The sequence below is a fragment of the Dreissena polymorpha genome, chromosome 9 (assembly GCF_020536995.1).
Source record: "Dreissena polymorpha isolate Duluth1 chromosome 9, UMN_Dpol_1.0, whole genome shotgun sequence".
In the NCBI taxonomy this organism is placed as follows: domain Eukaryota; kingdom Metazoa; phylum Mollusca; class Bivalvia; order Myida; family Dreissenidae; genus Dreissena; species Dreissena polymorpha.
The window spans coordinates 86122457-86142900 of NC_068363.1; the positions used below are offsets into that span (position 1 = coordinate 86122457).

General features: G+C 36.0%; 1 protein-coding gene and 1 long non-coding RNA gene across 2 annotated transcripts in view; both read right to left on the minus strand.

The window, feature by feature from the left end:
- LOC127843647 (uncharacterized) overlaps nucleotides 1-5436 on the minus strand; it is a 63502-nt gene extending 58066 nt beyond the window's left edge. Inside the window, exon 1 of the long non-coding RNA XR_008032260.1 lies at nucleotides 5381-5436. This is a non-coding gene — a long non-coding RNA (uncharacterized LOC127843647). The remainder of the gene's footprint in view (nucleotides 1-5380) is intronic.
- A 1015-nt stretch (nucleotides 5437-6451) lies between these two features.
- On the minus strand, nucleotides 6452-14972 carry LOC127843639 (mediator of RNA polymerase II transcription subunit 10-like). The gene is made up of 4 exons (XM_052373345.1): nucleotides 14772-14972; nucleotides 10902-10985; nucleotides 9361-9463; nucleotides 6452-6762 (listed from the first exon to the last, which is right to left on the minus strand). Exons 1-4 carry the CDS (start codon nucleotides 14891-14893, stop codon nucleotides 6667-6669), a joined length of 405 nt encoding a protein of 134 aa, XP_052229305.1. The 5' UTR covers nucleotides 14894-14972; the 3' UTR covers nucleotides 6452-6666.
- Nucleotides 14973-20444: the final 5472 nt, after the last annotated feature.

Genomic DNA, 20444 nt, shown 5'->3' on the forward strand with positions numbered 1-20444 from the left:
AACTCCCCAGAAAGTAAGCAAATTCGTTGAATTGAAACCCCCTGCAAAATAATTTTTTTATTGATGGGTGTAAATCCCTTGATAAACGGTATTATCCTTAAAATAATAATTCAGTTGTGGGGATTTTTTTCATACATTGGAATTCTCCTCATCAGTGGTGTGATTTTTCCACGGAGCGTGTTGTCCGGGGGGTCACTTCTGAGATTCGCGTAAATTCGTTTTAAAAAAATGTGGGGGAGAGGGGGTACCACCGATTCCGGGGGCGTATTTCATAAGCGGCCCGAAATATCCGCGGGCCGCGAAATCTCTCCGTATTTTACACAGGTAGATTCTGCCTAAGCATTTTTAAAACAAGTGCTATAATTGGCTGACGTTTCCCAATCTTCCAAATAAAATCGGTTTCTTAAATTGTGTTTGGTATTTCTAAGCTGATTCGCTTGCAAATGGCGCCGTTGTGAAGCGAAAATTAAGATTATTGAAATGACAAATAGCAATCAAATTAACGAATGACATCATATAGTTTGATAGGAATAATGAAATGTGTTTTTTCAACGAAAAAGACTACGTTTTGGATACAAGCAACACATATTTTGTTTAGAAATGTGCACAGTGAATTTGTGTCACGGAAACCAGTGGCAGTGTTTGCAAATTTGAGTTCAGTCTACTCGTGAAGTAAAACAATTTAGAAGAGTATCGTTCAAACATGGAAATAGACAAACATGATTTGATTTATATGTTAGTCGATCTGTGTTTAATCAGATTCATATGCATATTCTGCTTTATTATGTTTGTCACACTGTTCAGTTAACTGAAATCGAACTGAAGATGTGAAGTGCAAGATATTGAAAGCTAAACAAATTACTGAAATATATTAATTTAACTCCGTTTAATACATCATTAACACAAGAAGAACACTCGAGTGTGTTTGTTTATATTTAGTCCATCTACTGTAATTCAATACATTGAAAAACTGCTGCTATTGATCACAATAAATACTGTTTACTTTGCATCATCAGTATGTTAAATCTGATGTTTAACAGGTTTTTATAAAGAAATATTGATATTAAGTTCAAGAAGTTGCTTATTTTAATGTCTGAAGGTTTGTCATTGCCTTATGCGCTCCATTTGCGTAGTCAAAATCAGTCGACAGAATTTTCCTCCCCTCTGACTTTGCTTCAATCACACCCCTGCTCATTGATATCCATACATATGACCTTTAACCTTGAAGGATGACCTTGACCTTTAAGCACTCAAAATGTGCAGCTCCATAAGATACACATGCATGTCAAATATCAAGTTGTTATAGCTTAAATATTGCAAAAGTGACATTAAAAGAGCGATTTTGGCCCATATATTTGACCTTGAAGGATGACCTTTCACCACTCAAAATGTGCAGCTCCATGAGATACACATGCATTCCAAATATCAAGTTGCTATCTTCAATATTGCAAAAGTTATGGCAAATGTTAAAGTTGGGGCAAACAATCAAACCAACAGACAGGGCAAAAACAATATGTCCCCCACTACACATGTATAGTGGTGGGGGACATAAAAACTATAAAAGGAAATAACAATTATTGAATTAAGTGTAGGGTTATGGTTCTTGTGCATGGCACTTCTCCTCGTTGAAATCAAGTTTCATGTTGACGTCTTATGTAGTTTCTGAGATATAGCCAGGAACAGTTTGTGACAGACAGATGGACGCCAATTATTCTTTATCCCTTTCCTTTGGCAGGGGATAAAAATGCAATTGTCAAATCCCTTCGGCTTTATTTCATCAAAAGCCTTATGCTTATTTAAATGTTCTCGAGTCTCTTTCCTTGGGTAGAAACAGTGCTTGGTGTCTTTGAGGGGATCTTTAGAACCCTCTACCAGTAAGGATTGAACCGATTACTCCACTGTTGCTAGGCACTCCCCATATCTACCACGCTATAAGGACCTATGGAATCATTTATTATGCCCCCTTCATTTTGAGGTCACTAGGTCAAAGGTCAAGGTCACAGTGACCCGAAATAGTAAAATGGTTTTACAATGATAACTCAAGAAAGCTTATGGCTAGGATCATGAAACTTCATAGGTACATTGATCATGACTCGCAGATGACCCCTATTGATTTTGAGGTCACTAGGTTAAAGGTCAAGGTCACGGTGACCCGAAATAGTAAAATGGTTTCCGGATGATAACTCAAGAACGCTTAGGCCTAGGATCATGAAACTTGATAGGTAGTTTGATCATGACTCGCAGATGACCCCTATTGATTTTCTGGTCACTAGGTCAAAGGTCAAGGTCACAGTGACCCGAAATAGTAAAATGGTTTCCAGATGATAACTCAAGAACACTTAGGCCTAGGATCATGAAACTTGAAAGGTAGATTGATCATGACTCGCAGATGACCCCTATTGATTTTCAGGTCACTAGGTCAAAGGTCTAGGTCACAGTGACCCGAAATAGTAAAATGGTTTCCGGATGATAACTCAAGAATGCTTATACCTAGGATCATGAAACTTCGTAGGTAGATTGATAATGGCTGGCAGATGACCCCTATTGATTGTCAGGTCACTAGGTCAAAGGTCACGGTGACCCGAAATAGTAAAATGGTTTCCGTATGATAACTCAAGAACGCTTATGCCTAGGATCATGAAACTTCATAGGTACATTGATCATGACTCGCAGATGACCCCTATTGATTTTCAGGTCACTAGGTCAAAGGTCAAAGTCACAGTGACAAAAACATACTCACACAATGGCTGTCACTACAACGGAGAGCCCATATGGGGGACATGCATGTTTTACAAACAGCCCTTGTTTCTTATTGAATACCATCATCTTTAGTTTTTAATTAAAGACCATCCATATATATATAAAGAACATAACTTATACAACTAAGTTTGCTTTAAGAGTTGCAAAGCATCAAGAACTCCAATATAGCTGTAAGTTTTTTTCAGATCCCACTTGGGCAACAAACTGTTAAAGCTTTGCTTACTTTTCTTACAAATACAACAATAAAGTAATTATTTCCCGATCAGACGGTTAAAATGTATCCAATCTTTATTTGTTTCATTTGCAATAAGTTATAATACGTTAACTTAATAATACCTAAACAAATGCTGGCACTATTCCACATCTTTGTCTTTTTATGCCCCCCTTCGAATTGCTTTGCACATGTCGGTCAGTCTGTCGGTCCGTCCACCAGGTGGTTTCCGGATGATAACTCAAGAACGCATACGCCTAGGATCATGAAACTTCATAGGTACATTGATCATGACTCGCAAATGACCCCTATTGATTTTGAGGTCACTAGATCAAAGGTCAAGGTCACTGTGACCCGAAATAGTAAAATGGTTTCCGGATGATAATTCAAGAAGGCTTATGCCTAGGATTATGAAACTCGATAGGTACATTGATCATGACTCGCAGATGACCCCTATTGATTTTGAGGTCACTGGGTCAAAGGTCAAGGTCACTGTGACCCGAAATAGTAAAATGGTTTCCGGATGATAACTCAAGAACGCTTATGCCTAGGATCATGAAACTTGATAGGTAGATTGATTATGACTTGCAGATGACCCCTATTGATTTTCAGGTCACTAGGTCAAAGGTCAAGGTCATGGTGACCCGAAATAGTAAAATGGTTTCCAGATGATAACTCAAGAACGCTTATGCCTAGGATCCTGAAACTTTATAGGTAGATTGACCATGACTCGCAGATGACCCCTATTGATTTTCAGGTCACTAGGTCAAAGGTCACGGTGACCCGAAATAGTAAAATGGTTACCGGATGATAAGTCAAGAACGCTTATGCCTAGGATCATGAAACTTGAAAGGTAGATTGATCATGACTCGCAGATGACCCCTATTGATTTTCAGGTCACAAGGTCAAGGTCACGGTGACCCGAAATAGTAAAATGGTTTCCGGATGATAACTCAAGAACGCTTATGCCTAGGATCATGAAACTTGATAGGTAGTTTGGTCATGACTGGCAGATGACCCCTTTTGATTTTCAGGTCACTAGGTCAAAGGTCAAGGTCACGGTGACCCGAAATGGTAAAATGGTTTCCGGATGATAACTCAAGAACGCTTTGCCTAGGATCATGAAACTTCCTAGGTACATTGATCATGACTGGCAGATGACCCCTATCGATTTTCAGGTCAAAGGTCAAGGTCACGGTGACCCGAAATAGTAGATTAGTTTCTGGATGATAACTCAAGAATGCTTATGCCTAGGATCATGAAACTTGATAGGTAGATTAATCATGACTCGCAGATGATCCCTATTGATTTTGAGGTCACTCGGTCAAAGGTCAAGGTCATGGTGACTCGAAATAGTAAAATGGTTTCCGGATGATAACTCAAGAACGCTTATGCCTAGGATCATGAAACTTAATAGGTACATTGATCATGACTGGCAGATAACCCCTATGATTTTGAGGTCACTAGGTCAAAGGTCAAGGTCACTGTGACCCGAAATAGTAAAATGGTTTCTCGATGATAACTCAAGAAAGCTTATGGCTAGGATCATGAAACTTCATAGGTACATTGATCATGACTCGCAGATGACCCCTATTGATTTTCAGTTCACACGGTCAAGGTCACAGTGACAAAAAACATATTTACAAAATGGCTGTCACTACAACTGAGAGCTCATATGGGGGGCATGCATGTTTTACAAACAGCCCTTGTTTAATGTATTGTTGCACCTGTAGATAACTACTCATAAAAGTTAGACAAAAGTCATAAGCAAAATGTAGGAGGACTCCTGTTCAGATGTGATGAACAGCTAAATGCATGGAGGACTCCTGTTCAGATGTGATGAACAGCTAAATGTAGGAGGACTCCTGTTCAGATGTGATGAACAGCTAAATGCATGGAGGACTCCTGTTCAGATGTGATGAACAGCTAAATGCATGGAGGACCCCTGTTCAGATGTGATGAACAGCTAAATGCATGGAGGACTCCTGTTCAGATGTGATGAACAGCTAAATGCATGGAGGACTCCTGTTCAGATGTGATGCACAGCTAAATGCATGCATTGAATGTCTAAACTTATAAACATGGCAAGAGAAACAAAAAACTACTTTTAACACAATTAAGTTTATGACCATACCTGGAACAAGTAATATCATTTGTACAATAAACAAAACTAATTACAAACTAGGTAATGTAAAGAAAACAATGTTTATCGCAGATGTATGATAATTTGCAAAGCTCGCTGAGGGTTTGTTTTGATATTTAAAAGGAGTCCAGCAACTCAAGTGATATAGAAACAGAAAAAGCTGGTACAGAAAATATGGGTCCTGTGGTTTGAATGCTGAATTCTCATTAAATTGCAGAGTTTCAATTGAAGCAAAATCCTGCTATTTGAGGCAAGCATTTTGCTACTTTCTCACTCTTGACTCCTTCAAATCCTGCTATTTGAGGCAAGCATTTTGCTACTTTCTCACTCTTGACTCCTTCAAATATTCTACCTTGCATCATATTTATGCAAATTTGCCTAGAACTGTAATACATGTATATTGTATATATTGTATATCCTAAATTTGCTATGGTTGCATATAGTATAAAATCAACACAAAACAACATATTCTGCGTATTCATCATATATAAACACACACAAAATATTGATTTCAGCATTTTGACCCCTGAAAGTGTCAAGCACTGGGTCAGTTGACTCTCATTTTCAAAATCCATCAAAATCTTCAATTGGTGGTAGATAATCTATAAGTATTTAATAAAGGGATTTGTTGCTGCTTTAAACCACATGAAAATATTCCCTTGTTATCTCAAGTTAACTGAATATTATTAATATGAATATTTCATTGCTGTAGTTACATGTACACTGTACTGATACTTTCAAGAATTATTTATGGTACACACAATATATTTTCCAAAATGAAACTGCATGTTTCAAAGAAGCACACTCTAATCATTATCATTTATCAAATAAAACCAACAACAAAAAGTGTCCCGATTGTGTTCATTTGTGGTAAATTATATTAAATTGCAAGATGAATGACTAAGTAAACATCCGCACAAGCTGTTTAATGGCCAAATTTGACTTTTGACCTCTAAGTGTGACCTTGACCTTTGAGCTATGGAGATAGGTGTTACACAAGACATGTCCTCTTATGATGGTTTACAATTGTGCCAGGTTATTTTCAATCCATCAATATATACCAAAATTATGGCTGAGACAGACATTGTCAAGCTTTTTTATTTCCAAAATTGACTTCATACCTCAAAGTGTGCCCTTCACTTTTGAGGTAAGGAGATTGGTTTACACATGAGACATTGTATGAGAATACTTTTCATTTGGGCCACGTTATCATAAAAATCAATCAATGTATGGCAAAATTATGGCTAAGACCGGAATATACCAACGTACATAAGGACATCTGGACAGTGTGACATGCTTAGCTGTATGCCACATTCTATGAGAGGGATGGGGGGGGGGGGGGGGGGGGGGACATAAAGAAATAAATTCACATGTTTAAGTTCTCGTGTAGGCAATATGCATACATGCAGCACATGTTTCTCCACACTACAAAAATTACACCAGCATAGCCAACACAATTCCACCCTGAACAAACAGCCTGTCTGTGAGGAACTATCCGCTGATACATGTCCACAGAGTACATAGTCATAGATTCACACACATGTACAGTCCCTCACGTTGGTCTGTCATCGCCTCTCAAAGCTCTGTAGTTTGCCATCTCCTTTGGGAACACATCGGTCAGTTCCAGTATCAGCATGGCTTTAAACCTCTGTAAAAACACATCAATGAAAACATCGGTCACTGGATTCATAATGTTCAAACACACAACATCGTAACTTTTAAACACACAATTTAGCTGATCTGAGCTTTTGCTTTAAAAACTAGAGTGTTAACAAGATATTACTATAGCCATATATAGCCATATAGTGAAAAATGCCCAGCCCCTTGGCAGCCATGTTTTTCAATCAAACGTAACCATTTTCGAACTCATCCAAAATATCAATTAGACAAATCTTCTGACCAAATTTCATAAAGAATGGACAATAAATGTGGCTTCTAGAGTGTTAACAAGGTTTTACTATAGTCATATAAGGAAAAATGCCCCACCCCCTGACGGCCATGTTTTTTAACCAACCAGCATCATTTTCGAACTCATCCAAGATATTATTGGGATGAATCTTCTGACCAATTTTTCATGAAGATAAGACAATAAATGTGGCCTCTAGAGTGTTAACAAGATTTTACTATAGCCATATAAGGAAAAATGCCCCGCCCCTTGGCAGCCAATTTTTTTTTAAGCAAACGTTTCCATTTTCGAACTCATCCAAGATATCATTGAGACCAATCTTTTGACAAAATTTCATGAAGATTTAACAATAAATGTGCCCTCTAGAGAGTAAACAAGGCAAATGTTGACGCCGCACAACGCGCAACGGATGACGGACAAAAGGCAATCACAAAAGCTCACCATGAGCACGTTGTGCTCAGGTGAGCTAACAAGAGCTGTCAGAGGACAGCCCACTTGACAATTCGAGTGCTTGACAGTATAACGTAAGCCATCATGGAGAGGGAGGGTATAATGTGGGTGTGTGGTCATTTAATAGATAATCTTTCAAAAATAAGGGGAAATTTTTTTATTTTCTTTTTGGGGGGGGGGATTCTGGGGTGGGGCATTGGGGATGGTTTGGGTGGAGTGCATTGTGGTATGTCAGGTAAGTGTTGTTTTGTCAAAGTATGAACCAAATGTGATCCTAAATAAAGAAGTTATGGCAATTTAAGCAAAATGTTCAATTATCTAAGTATAAAAGGGGCCATAATTCTGTCAAAATGCTTGATACAGTTGTCTGCTCTTGTTTATAGCTGGGATCATGTTGGTAAAGAAGTATGCAAAATATGAAAGCAATATGTCAAAGTACATAGAAAATATTTGAGGTTGTACGCAAACTTTAACATTGATTTATCAATAATATGCATATTCTAAGTATAAAAGGGGCAATATTTCTGTCAAAATGCTTGATACAGTTGTATTCTCTTGTTTATAGGTTGGGGTCATGATGGTAAACAAGTATGCAAAATATGAAAGCAATATGTCAAGGGACATTGAAAATATTTGGGGTAGTACGCAAACTTTAACATTTGCTGCATATTCTAAGTGGAAAAGGGGCCATAATTATGACAAAATACTTGATAGAGTTGTCTGCTCTTGTTTATAGGTTGGGGTCACGATGGTAAACAAGTATGCAAAATTATGAAAGCAATACGTCAAGGGACAATGAAAATAATTGGGGTAGTACAAAAACTTTAACATTTGCACGGAAACGGAAACAGCACGGAAACGCCGACGCCGGGATGAGTAGGATAGCTCCACTATATATATTTCATATATAATAGTCATGCTAAAAATGGGTAATATTTCTAGTATTTCATATGAAATGGCTGCAAGGAAGAAAATACAAGTATAGTTTCTTAAAATAGTGAATGCTACATTTGCAACCAATTTGATAACCATTTATTGGTTTTGATTTATAAATACATAGAAGCTGTTATTCATGAGTTTAATTTGTTAATGTCTCTTAAGATTTTTTTTACAAAAAGTTTCTGTAATTATATATTGATCACTTTTAAAGATTGATGTTGAAAAAAATGACCACAATATTCTTAAAATCAAATTTATACTTGTATTTTTTAAATCATCTAATAAGTCTTATAAACAACATTAAAGGGGCCTTTTCACAGATTTTGGCATTTTTTAACTTATTCATTAAATGCTTTATATCGATAAATGTAAACATTGGATCGTAAAAGCTCCAGTAAAAAATCAAGAATAAAATTAAAAAAAGGAAAAGAATATTGCCCGGACCAGGTTTCGAACCAGTGACCCCTAGAGTCCTGCCAGAGTCCTGAAGTAAAAACGCTTTAGCCTACTGAGCTATTCCGCCAAGTACACATGCATGACGTATTTTATACCTTATATAAGCAATATTCGTAGTTTCACAAAATTTAACGACAAAAACAGAACTCTCCAAATTATTCAATCGTTTCGCGTTGCAACGCTTTATAATTTTTAGGTTTTAAAATCGTCAAAAGATGCATATAATGGCTATATTAGACCATGGTAAATGTTCAGTATTACTGTTTCCTCACAAATATCATAACTAAAACGAAAATTTGCGAATCTGAAACAACTTTTTTCAATTTTGTCAATTTACCAAAGCGTGAAAAGATCCCTTTAAGTTGCTAACAAAATATTAGAACTTTAAACTTATTAGTATGGATTTTACCAGTAAGTTGTAAGTTTCTTGAAACACATACGTTATGTCTTCATTACCAAGTCAAAGAATTAAATAAAATGCATAACAACAAATACCTTAAAAGCATCTATTTTCCCTTTTATCTGTTCATTTTTGCCCAGAGCTTTCTCCAAACAATGTTTAGTGTATAAATTTGGGTTTTTGCCTTGATCTATGTACCTGAAATTAAAAGGAAGGTACACTGTATTATACACAAGAAATAAATACTACATGCATATAACTATTAATTAAATAAGCATAAAAGTAATTCTAGTCAAATTGTTAATTTTTTTATACAATTTAAAATAAAATATTGAATATCAGTATGGAAAGTTATTTCTATCTTCTATGACAAACCTTCTCAGGGGTTTACTTAAGGATTTGACTTCCACTTGCCCAGGGGGCCAGTTACTTTGAACATTTCATACCCCCAGTGAAAAAAGCTACATCATACATGTAGTTGTCGTAAATATTTTACGTAATTGCCTTTAATATTGCCCAAGAACATAGATATATCAATTGGATAATTGAGTTGTCAAAGGGGCTTCCTAAATTTGGAAAATTATTGCCCAGTAAAATTTCAACTTGGCATGGGCAAGCTGGCGTCAGCTGAAGTAAAACCCTGCCTTCTGTTTGAGGATAGAAAATTAACAACGGTTTGATTCGACATAAACTGGACAGTTGTCTAGTTCACCAAATCGAAAATACCACGATTGAATTTTCTTGTTAAAGGGGCCTTTTCACGTTTTGGTAAATTGACGAAATTAAAAAAAATTGTTTCAGATTCGCAAATTTTCGTTGTAGTTATGATATTTGTGAGGAAACAGTAATACTGAACATTTACCATGCTCTAAAATATCCATTATATGCATCTTTTGAAGATTTAAAAACCTGAAAATTATCAAGCGTTGCAACGCAAAACGATTGAATAATAATTTGGAGAGTTCTGTTGTTGTCGTCATATTTCATTATACAACGAGGTTAGGATTTTCCCAATAAAATACATCACTGCTTGTATGAGCACGGATGGCCAAGAGGTCAGCAATAGACTTTTACTCTAGGGGTCAGTGGTTCCAGCCCAGTTAAGGGTTGCTTTTTTTCTTTCTTTAATTTTATTCTTGTTTTTTTTTAACTGGAGCTTTTTAGATCAAGTGTTTACATTTATCAATATTAAAGCCACACAACTTATTTGGCATAGTAAATTTAAGTATAAATAAGAAACATATTTTATCTATGCCAATTAGAATATATCAGGTGGTTACAAGGTAGAAATCCGTCTTTTTTTGCGCTTTAAAACTTAAAAATAATCGGGTTTGTCGGAACGGAGTTTTACGTTTAGAAATCTTACAATCGGTTTTAAAAACAGTACCGTTTGAAAAATAATAAATTACTTGCTACATGTGTAACTATGCTATAGATTTAACATCTTTGCACACTTTCAAATTGCATCTATATGTATTGATTAACATGTATTTCATTTCAAGTGTGGCTTTAAGCATTTTATGACAAACTTCAACACGTGCCAAAATCTGTGAAAAGGTCCCTTTAATGTACTGCACACTTACCCAATGTACTTTGTAATCAATGGAGGGAATGGGCAAACAAAATTACTACTTACTCAAACACGTCCAATGGAACATGAATGTCTTGCATGTGAGTCTTTAATTTGTCAATTTCCTGCATTCCTTGAACCATCGTCTGTCTAGAATAACAACACAAAATATAAGGTAATTAGTGAAATTTAAGAATCCCTTTTCACTAAAAAAGACCCTGCCTCTTACTGATGCGCTGACCTATCATTTCATAAAATAACCACGTGGAACCATGCCATAATAATGGGTTATATCTCTCCATGTAAATTGTACATGTCTTTAAAATAACAAAAGTTGTCCAGAATGGAACAGAGCATAACTGTTCTGTAATATTCTATTACAAATAAAATTATCTTTTAAACTTAATTTCCCAGATCTTGAAAGTAATTTTTTTATCCAATATATCATTTAAAATTATTCTGTCATATCCTTAAAAGCAAGAATAAAACATTCATTTTCATAAAACATCGTAATAATATACATGTAAATAGTCATTTTATGTTTAAATTTGAATATAAAGGTGAATATATCTTGGTTGATACTCTTTATAACTATGAGATATGGCGGTTGTCTCAGTCCTTGCAAGTGAATGTTAGGGATATTTCTTTGCTCTTAAATAGTATGCCACAGAAATGCCTGAAACATGTTTGCAAGCACTCGCAATGCCACTGTTCTTCTATTAATTTATTTACGATTTACAAAAAAAAACCTTCCATGTCACAGCAGGATAAAATAACTAGTAGGCATTAGAATAACAAAATGATTAATAATACAATGTACCAATAAACAATATTGCCCCACAACTAAAAAGCTGAAACATATCAATCATATACTCATCATTTACACTTTTAATCAGTTATAATTTACAGCAATATTCAACAAACAAAAGTAAAACCCCAATCTATTAAATAACAAAACATCACGATCATATAAATTGGTTTCAGATTGTAAAACGATAATGGTATATAATCAAAATCCATTAATCAATTTTATTTTATGCTTTCCGGTGGTTTATAGAGAAATATTAGTGAATTAAAACTGATAATTTCACTGTTCCAAACAATGAAAATTATCAGTGAAAGTTATCGATAATTTTCACTGTTTATGTTAAAGGTTTATGTTAATTTTTTGACGAAATGATGTCATTTTCCCAGCAAAATTCTTAGTTAAACTCTTTAACAATGTATATAAACTGTGAAAAAAAGCATTAAATAAAAATAAAATTTGTTGGGTTCGGTGGATTATCGATTTTAATTCACTCATGATCATATAAAATATATATTTTCACTCATGGCTGCGCCACTCGTGAAAATATTATTTTCTATTATCAATCATGAATTAAAATTGATAATCCACCGAATCCAACAAATATCCTCTATATAATTAAAAGCAATATTTAACAAACAAAGCTACTTGTACAATCTATCCCCTGATTACCAATTATCGATTGGTAAAGATAAAAAGCATGGGAACTTTTTAAATGATTCAAACCATGCAACAAACAAGGGACAAAATTGTCACAAAACCAAGTTTTCAATGTGAAAAAAAAAAGTCAGATAAAGGGAGACAACTAAAACTGAACTGATTTAATCAGTTCAGTTTTAGTTGTCTCCCTTTATCTGATAATTGTTTATAATTAACCCCATTTGTATCAAAATAAATATATTTAAAGTCGTGGTGACCTTGACCTTGGAATTATTGACGTAATTCTTTCGTGCCACACACCGTCCCATGATGGTGAACAAATGTGCCAAATGATTTTAAAATCTCACAATGAATGACATAGATATGGCCCGGACAAGCTCATTTATAGCCATTTTTGACCTTTGAACTCAAATTGTGACCTTGACCTTGGATATATCGACATAATTCTTTCGCGCGACACACCGTGTAATGATGGTGAACAAATGTGCCAAATGATTTTAAAATCTCACAATGAACGACAAAGTTATGGCCCGGACAAGCTTGTTCTGCCCGCCAGTCCGACATTCGCCAATCTAATAACCAGTTTTTTCCTTCGAAAAACCTGGTTAAAAACAAGTAAGCTTCAAAGATTTATTAACTCCCAGTTAAACCATGTCAATTTTGCATGTAAGGTCATCAAGAGAGTCTCATTCTTAATGTAAACAAATATTATGACCCACTCAATACTAGTTCACAGAACATCATAATGGTTAAACCTAACACTTTAATAAATTCTAAGCTGACACATTAACATACATTTTTTAAAGTCAGTTAAACAAAAAAAGCTTTTAATTAAGTTTAAAGAATAAGTATAACTAATTATAGGGAAGAATAAGCCCTGCCAATTTGGGGCTGAATTAGCCAAGGACCAAATTAACAGGGGTTCTGAAATATTTTAAAAGTCTACTTGTCCACGGACAAGTTGGACCCACAATTTCACTTGTCCGTACCAAAGAAGTACTTGTCCGTACTTTTAAGATAGATAAAGGAAAAGATCATTTGTAATTAAGCAAAAAATACAAACATACACTTTTGTTAACTTGTATTTTAACTTATAAACATAGTAAACTAAAACATTCACATGAACAAAATATACAAGCAAGATGTGCATATAATAAGAACACTTTTAAGTCACACTTGATACCATCTCGGATATTTAATGATCTCAAGATGACAAGAAAATTCTCTTGCAATGAAATGATCTCAGTTAATGTGTGTGACTAGAATGTCTACCCTGGTCTCACAATCTTCAATCATATTTTATCATTGGTCTGATTTGCATCATGGCTTGCCATTGAAGTGGTTTCGTTAAAAAAAAAAAATCGTATGTTTGCTGCATGTCGGTAGAACATGTATGCGGCCATTTGCAATGTACGAAAAATGTAATCCTTTGCGTGATTGACTGTTGCTATACACATGTGCGCTGGTTTCTCTACTAAAAATGTTATCTTATGCGTGATTAGCTTTTGCTATATACGCATGGACTGGTTTACTACATTAAATAATTATTATCGGAAAATTACCTATCTTGCAGTTGAAGACGTGTGCCAGTCCGCAGACTAATCATTAGTTATTTACATAAACTTTCGTTTTTTATTTTAGGAAAATGGAGGCGTTTGGTTCTCGAAAAATGTTTGCCACGGCATTTTTACTTGTCCTCGGACAAGCCAGCTTTGTAAAACTGCTTGTCCGGAAAGTGAAATTGACGACTCGGACAACTCGGACAGCTTATTTCAGAACCTCTGATTAACCAAGGCTTAAGGCCTGGGCCGATTTGGCGATTATACTTTTGGCCTACTAAGGCTCATTTGGTGATTGTCAGCTTGGGTAATACTTACAGGTACCCCTGGTACTCTTCAGAATACTAAAATGTACAGAAATGTACAGAATACTGTACCCCGGGTACAGAAAATATACTGAAACGTACCCGGGATTTCTAACGCTAAACTTGTTGTTGTCGGCTAATTTTTTTTTCAAATGAATTATGTTCATATTTATGTTAATATTGTGTAAATTTGTCTCTATATTATTGGAACTCCTACTCAAAAAAGCATATTGAGACAGGTTTTGTTTAAAGAGAATTTTGTTTGGTATACCAAAGCGTGTTTTACGATATCAGATTTGGGGCGGGAATAAAACTTAGGTACAGTCTAAATTTGCCAGGTACGTGTAAGTATATTTTTTGTACCCGGGGTACATTTAAGTAGTACCCGAGCCAACAATGACCAATCAAGCCTTACTACCTTAAATAAGCCTGCAACCAATGTACGAGTAATTTAGGGTCAGTATTGGTTTTTAAACTGTATATAAGATGTTCTCTAAACTTATTTAAATAACTTATAAATTTTATCACGTATCTTTTAATGCAAGCTAAATATTTTTCAAATAAATCAGAAAATATAAACTTAACAATAAAAGGGAAATAATCTTACAATTTTGAATTTAAAGCATTTTGGCCCTGTGGCTGGAAATCGCTGACAATAATGCCTAGCTGCCTTGCATTCTCAATGAATCGTTCTAACTGTTCTTCTAAAGCTTCAAATCTATCAGCCATCGTGATTTGTGTAGTTGTATTTTATAAAGAAAACATTAAAGGTTTGTACTTAAGAAACACAAAGAGTATTTATTACGTAGACACCAGTTTGTAAAATTAATGGTTAAAATCCAGTAATTTTTCGTCCCATTACAAGAAACGAGAAATTCAGTTGCATATTTCAGGGACCTATACAAACATACAAGTAATATTTAATTATAACACATTATAATGCAAAGTCTTGAAAAATTCAAAGAAGACATGACAAACAGTTTTCATCCCCTAACTAATAGTCGCCGGCACAAACTCTTCTGTTTAGAAGGAGTGCTGTATCTGAAGAAGAAGGAGATATATGCTTTGTTTGAATTCTCTGCACAGCAATTCAAACTGGAGCAGAAGCCCCGAAAAATACCCCTATACAGAAAAGAAAGATGGGAAGCATTGAAATCTGATATGATAGACCTACATTCCACCAGTCCAGTATTGCTAACCATATCCCACATAAAAATGCAAGACCAAGAGATTCAATGCCATGGATAACCACTCAAATTAAGAAACTAATGAGAAGGAGAGACAAGCACTATAAAAAGATGAAAAAATCGAAAGATCCAACACATATTGCCAATTATAAGAAACATAAACAACTCATGCAGAAGATGCTAAGACAGTCCTACTGGGCCTACATAGACAACATAGTAACTCCAGAAGAATCAGACACCGGAAACCGCTTTACCAGCAAACGACTTTAGAGATTTATCAAACATAATAAAAAAGACAACTCCTCTAGCACAGGACTTCGTGAATAGGGCCAAGTCTACTCCGAAGCAAAACCAAAAGCCAACATCCTCAACAAGCAGTTCCAATCAGTATTCACCAAAAGTCCAAATATATCTGCTGAAGAATTCAAAATCAACAAATTTATACATGACCAGCATGAAATCTCCACCTGCTCCTGAAATAGCTATATCCACCGTCGGAATAGAAAAAACTTCTCAACTCACTCAACCCTTTCAAAGCTGCGGGTCCAGACAACATCAACCCACGAGTCCTGAAAGAACTATCAAAAGAAATATCACCTATCCTTGCAAGCATATTCCAGCTCTCTATAGACACCAGCACCATCCCAGACGACTGGCGAAAAGCAAACGTAACTCCAGTTTACAAAAAAGGAAGCAAAAATGACCCAGCTTACTACAGGCCAATATCTCTAACTTGCATCTGCTGCAAACTCCTTGAACACATTGTTACCAGCAACATCATGAAACATGCAGAAACAAACAACTCACTTTACCCACTAAAACACATATTTCGGAAGGGCATATCTTGCAAAACCCAGCGCCTGGAGTTCACCAATGACGTGACCCAAAACATGGAGAATGGCCACCAAACCGACATCCTCGTAATGGACGTCTCGAAAGCCTTCGATAAGGTACACCACATCCTCCTCCTTCACAGGCTCGAATACTATGGCATACAAGGGAAGACCTTAGCCTTGATCCAAGCATTCCTTACAAACAGAACGCAGAAGGTCGTGCTAAAAGGAGAATGCTCAGACACAGTACAAGTTGACTCTGGCGTCCCACAGGGATCTGTCCTCGACCCATCCCTCTTCCTCTTCTACATAAATGACATTCCAGACGGCCTTAAATCTACGGTCCGACTTTTTCCGATGGCACCATTGCATACCTCACAATATCAGGAGACACAGACTGCATAAGATTACAAGAAGACCTAAACAAATTAGCATCGTGGGAAAATAAATGGAAAATGGAATTTCACCCTGAAAAAATGTCAAGTCATTTCAATAAACCGCAAGCGTAAAACCATCACCCATCAATATAAATTCCATAACCACATTTTAGAACATGTCAAATCAACAAAATACCTTGGATGTACACTGAATGAAAAGCTAGATTGGGGCGAACACATTAACAACATCAGTAGTAAAGCCAGCAGAAGCCTAAGCTTCATCCGAAGAAACCTGAACATTGCGTCCACAGCCATCAAGGAACAAGCATATATGGCACTCGTCCGCCCATAATTGGAATATGCCTGCACCATCTGGGACCCATATGAAACGGGAGATACGGATAGGCTGGAAATGATCCAATGTCGAGGAGCTATATATGTCAAAAACAGATACCATAATCGCTCAAGCGTTACGGACATGCTAAAAGACCTTCAGTGGAAATCACTCCAAGATCGACGCAAAGAAGCAAGACTAATAATGTTCTTTAAAATTGTAAACAACCTAGTACACATACCAACCGAAAATCGACTCCAACCAAATCTGAACAAGTCAGAACCAACAAACAATATATTCTACTTCCACATCACATACTGCAGAACGCTCTATCGCCAACAATCATTCTTCCCGATAACCGTCAGGGAATGGAACAATCTTCCACCTGACATCCTTTCAGCTGGCTCAGTTGTTATATTCAGATCTCAACTAGCCAAACACCTTATCTAACTTCCCCTCCGTTTTTATCTCACATTGTATATACTTCTCTATTTTATTCTCACTTTTTCTTTATCTCTCATGCGCGCCATGGCAATAATCTTCAGTCAGTTGAAGGTTGTCATTACTTGGAAGAAGAAGAAGAAGGCTAGCAGAGTGATTATTAGTCTGGTTCCCGAACATTGCTAACACTCCAGTGCTGGAAAGGAAAAACCGACGAAAAATGATCTGTTTCATGGTTGATTATTTGCAAAATATTTGAGTTTGTCTGAAGCTCTTAGCTTGGCAGGTCCAGCAAGTGAAGACGTGAAAACGTGGGACCGAAAGATGTATTGCAACAAAATAAATTGCAATAAAATGTATTGCAATAAATGAGGTATAACGAGCACCTTTACTGCCTTACTATATGAGCAAGCTGTTTTAGCGATGCAGTAGAGTGTCTGCCTTGCAACCGGGAGGTCCAGTGTTACATACCCTTTGTGGCCCGGTATTATTCTAGTTGGGATAAATTGGCGCTCAACGTAAAATAACTAACGTGGTTGTTTGTCTGTACGATATCCCACAAATGTCACAGCAGAAAGAAATTCGTGGACGAAATATTAAAATGGAGGGGTTGTATTTAGTAGTGTGAGGTATAAGGAGCACATCTAGTGCCAGTTTATATGACATTTATAGCTTTTATAGCGATGCGGAAGAGTGTCTGTAGTGCAACCGAGAAGTCCCGGGTGTAATCCCCGCTGTGCGGGATTATTCGAGCTGATTTACACTAACATTCTTTTTCAAGATTGCTTAAAGCTTGCCTTTTTTATAGATCATGTGTGGTATACTAGTATATAGTATTTAATGAGCATACTTTACGGACTTTATTGGCTATACTTTTCCAAGAATGCGAGAGCTATTACATCGGCACTGGAGCTAAGGTAAAGCTTTGTATGCAAGGTCATGTGACAATTAGATTATTTGTTTGTGAATTGAATGCAAATAGTGGGCTTTCCTTAACTTTAAAAGTCTGGTTAGACATGTGCATGCAGATAAAGTCTATGACCATATCGCTGGTTGAGCTCAAAACTATTGTATTTCATATAATCAAGCGAAGCCGATAAACGAGTTTCACCCTAAACGGTCGATATATCAATAGCCACATCATCAGTTGTTTTTAAACTTTGCAGTTGTCTAGCCAGATACACAAAAAAGTCAAAGTCATTTAATGCAAGGTAAGGTCTTTTATCGGTCTGGACAATTTCATTAAAGCTTTTTGTGCAGTTCTTATCCTGGTCACATATAAGCAAGTTTTTCATCTACTGTACTACAAATACGTACATCATTACTTATCATGGTCATGCACGAAACAAAGAAAGATAACTGTACAGACACTAAATTATAGTATAAATGGCCGACTGTGCGTTCACTGTTTAAAAAATAAATAAAGGCTTATTGTTCTTGTCTTGTACAACTGATGACCGACTTTGTTTTGTCCTACACAACTAATGGCTGACTGTTATTTGCCCTGCATAACTAATTGCTGAAAGTATCGTGTCCTGCATAAATAATTGCTGATTGCCGTACACTGTTTTACACAAATAATGCTTGATTGTACTTGTCCTACACAACTTATGGTTTTACTGTACTTTTCATACAAAGTAAATGGCTGACTGGGCTAACAATGTCATATAAAACTAATCCCACATGTGCCATTAAAAAAATATATTAATGGTTCAGAATAACTGTACACGTGGTGTGAATTCCTCGAGATCATTCCACAATAAAATTTTCTGTAAGGTATAATATAAAGATAATTCAATCGAGTAAGAACAACACAACAAACTGGTAATCTTACAATAACATCCTTAACTACCGGATCCATATCACATTTTCTTCTCTAGTAACTCCATATTGAAACAGAAATCAAATAAGCATCATAGATGCTATCTTCTTATCCATGAAAAGTTAAAAAAATATATTGATATGCACATGACTATTATAATGAATTACTCTTAACGCATAAATATTGTAAACTCAAACTAATAGACGATAGTACTCTGTAATCACGACTAATTGGTGAATGTACAAACACGTACTGTCCTATATTAATTAATGGCCAGCTGTGCGTGCATTGTTTTACAAAAATAATGACAGACAGTTACATTTCACACGACTAGTTGCCGACTGTACCAAAACTATCATAAACAACTAATTACTTAGTTTGTGCGTACTCTGTTTTACACAAATTATAGCGTACTGTACTTTTTCTAAACGCTATTATGCTAACTTGACTATGTCATACACAACAGACGGCTGACTGTTCCAAAAATTGATTCTACAATGTCATTTACAAGTAATGGCCGACTTAATCATGTCGTACACAACAGCTGACTGCTCCATCATTATCCTACACAACCAATGGCTGAGGGTACCAACACTAGCCTACGCAGCTTATGGCTGAAGGTACGTACTCTTTCCTACCCAACAAATAACTGGGTTTAATCTGACGGTACTTATGCAGAACTGGGATATAATCTGGCGGTACTTATGCAGAACTGCGATATAATTTAACGGTACTTATGAAGAACTTGGATATAATCTGACGGTACTTATGCGGAACTGGGATATAATCTGTCACTCATTCATTCTATACATAGATGGTGACGTCACTACGTTATTGTCACCTCTATACTACGACGCATCACATTCCCCTGGTTTGGGGAATTATGCTTCCGCCAAAGTAGTTCTGCGTATGAATGAAAATGTTAATAATGAAAGAAAAATCGTTTTTTATTGTGTGTTTAAAACGGAATGTTGTTTAAAGAAATGTAATTTAATTATGTTTATATGCGATTTTGAATCTCTAATAAGACTGATAGCGATGATCACAAGCATGATTACCTGACCTACTTTCGCTTTCACTTTTCACTCGTAAAAGAAGTGCTACCCACAGTTCCTTTCGCGTTAGTACACAGGGCAGTAAGACCGGTGTGTACACAATGGTCACTCATTCCTATCCATGCTCTCAATTTCTGAACATGGATGTATTTTTAAATTGCAAAAATGAAACTCTTGAATAATTAAATGGAAATATAATTCTTATAATCAACCACTGGACAGACGGCGTTG

What these genes read in the sequence shown, in the direction of transcription:
- LOC127843639 (XM_052373345.1), bottom strand. Translation starts at nt 14,893, where the DNA reads ATGGCTGATAGATTTGAAGCTTTAGAAGAACAGTTAGAACGATTCATT. An exon ending in GTTCCATTGGACGTGTTTGA is followed by an intron (nt 9,464 to 10,901) that starts GTAAGTAGTAAT and finishes TTTTAATTTCAG; the next exon opens with GTACATAGATCAAGGCAAAA. An exon ending in GGAAAATAGATGCTTTTAAG is followed by an intron (nt 6,763 to 9,360) that starts GTATTTGTTGTT and finishes GTGTTTTTACAG; the next exon opens with AGGTTTAAAGCCATGCTGAT.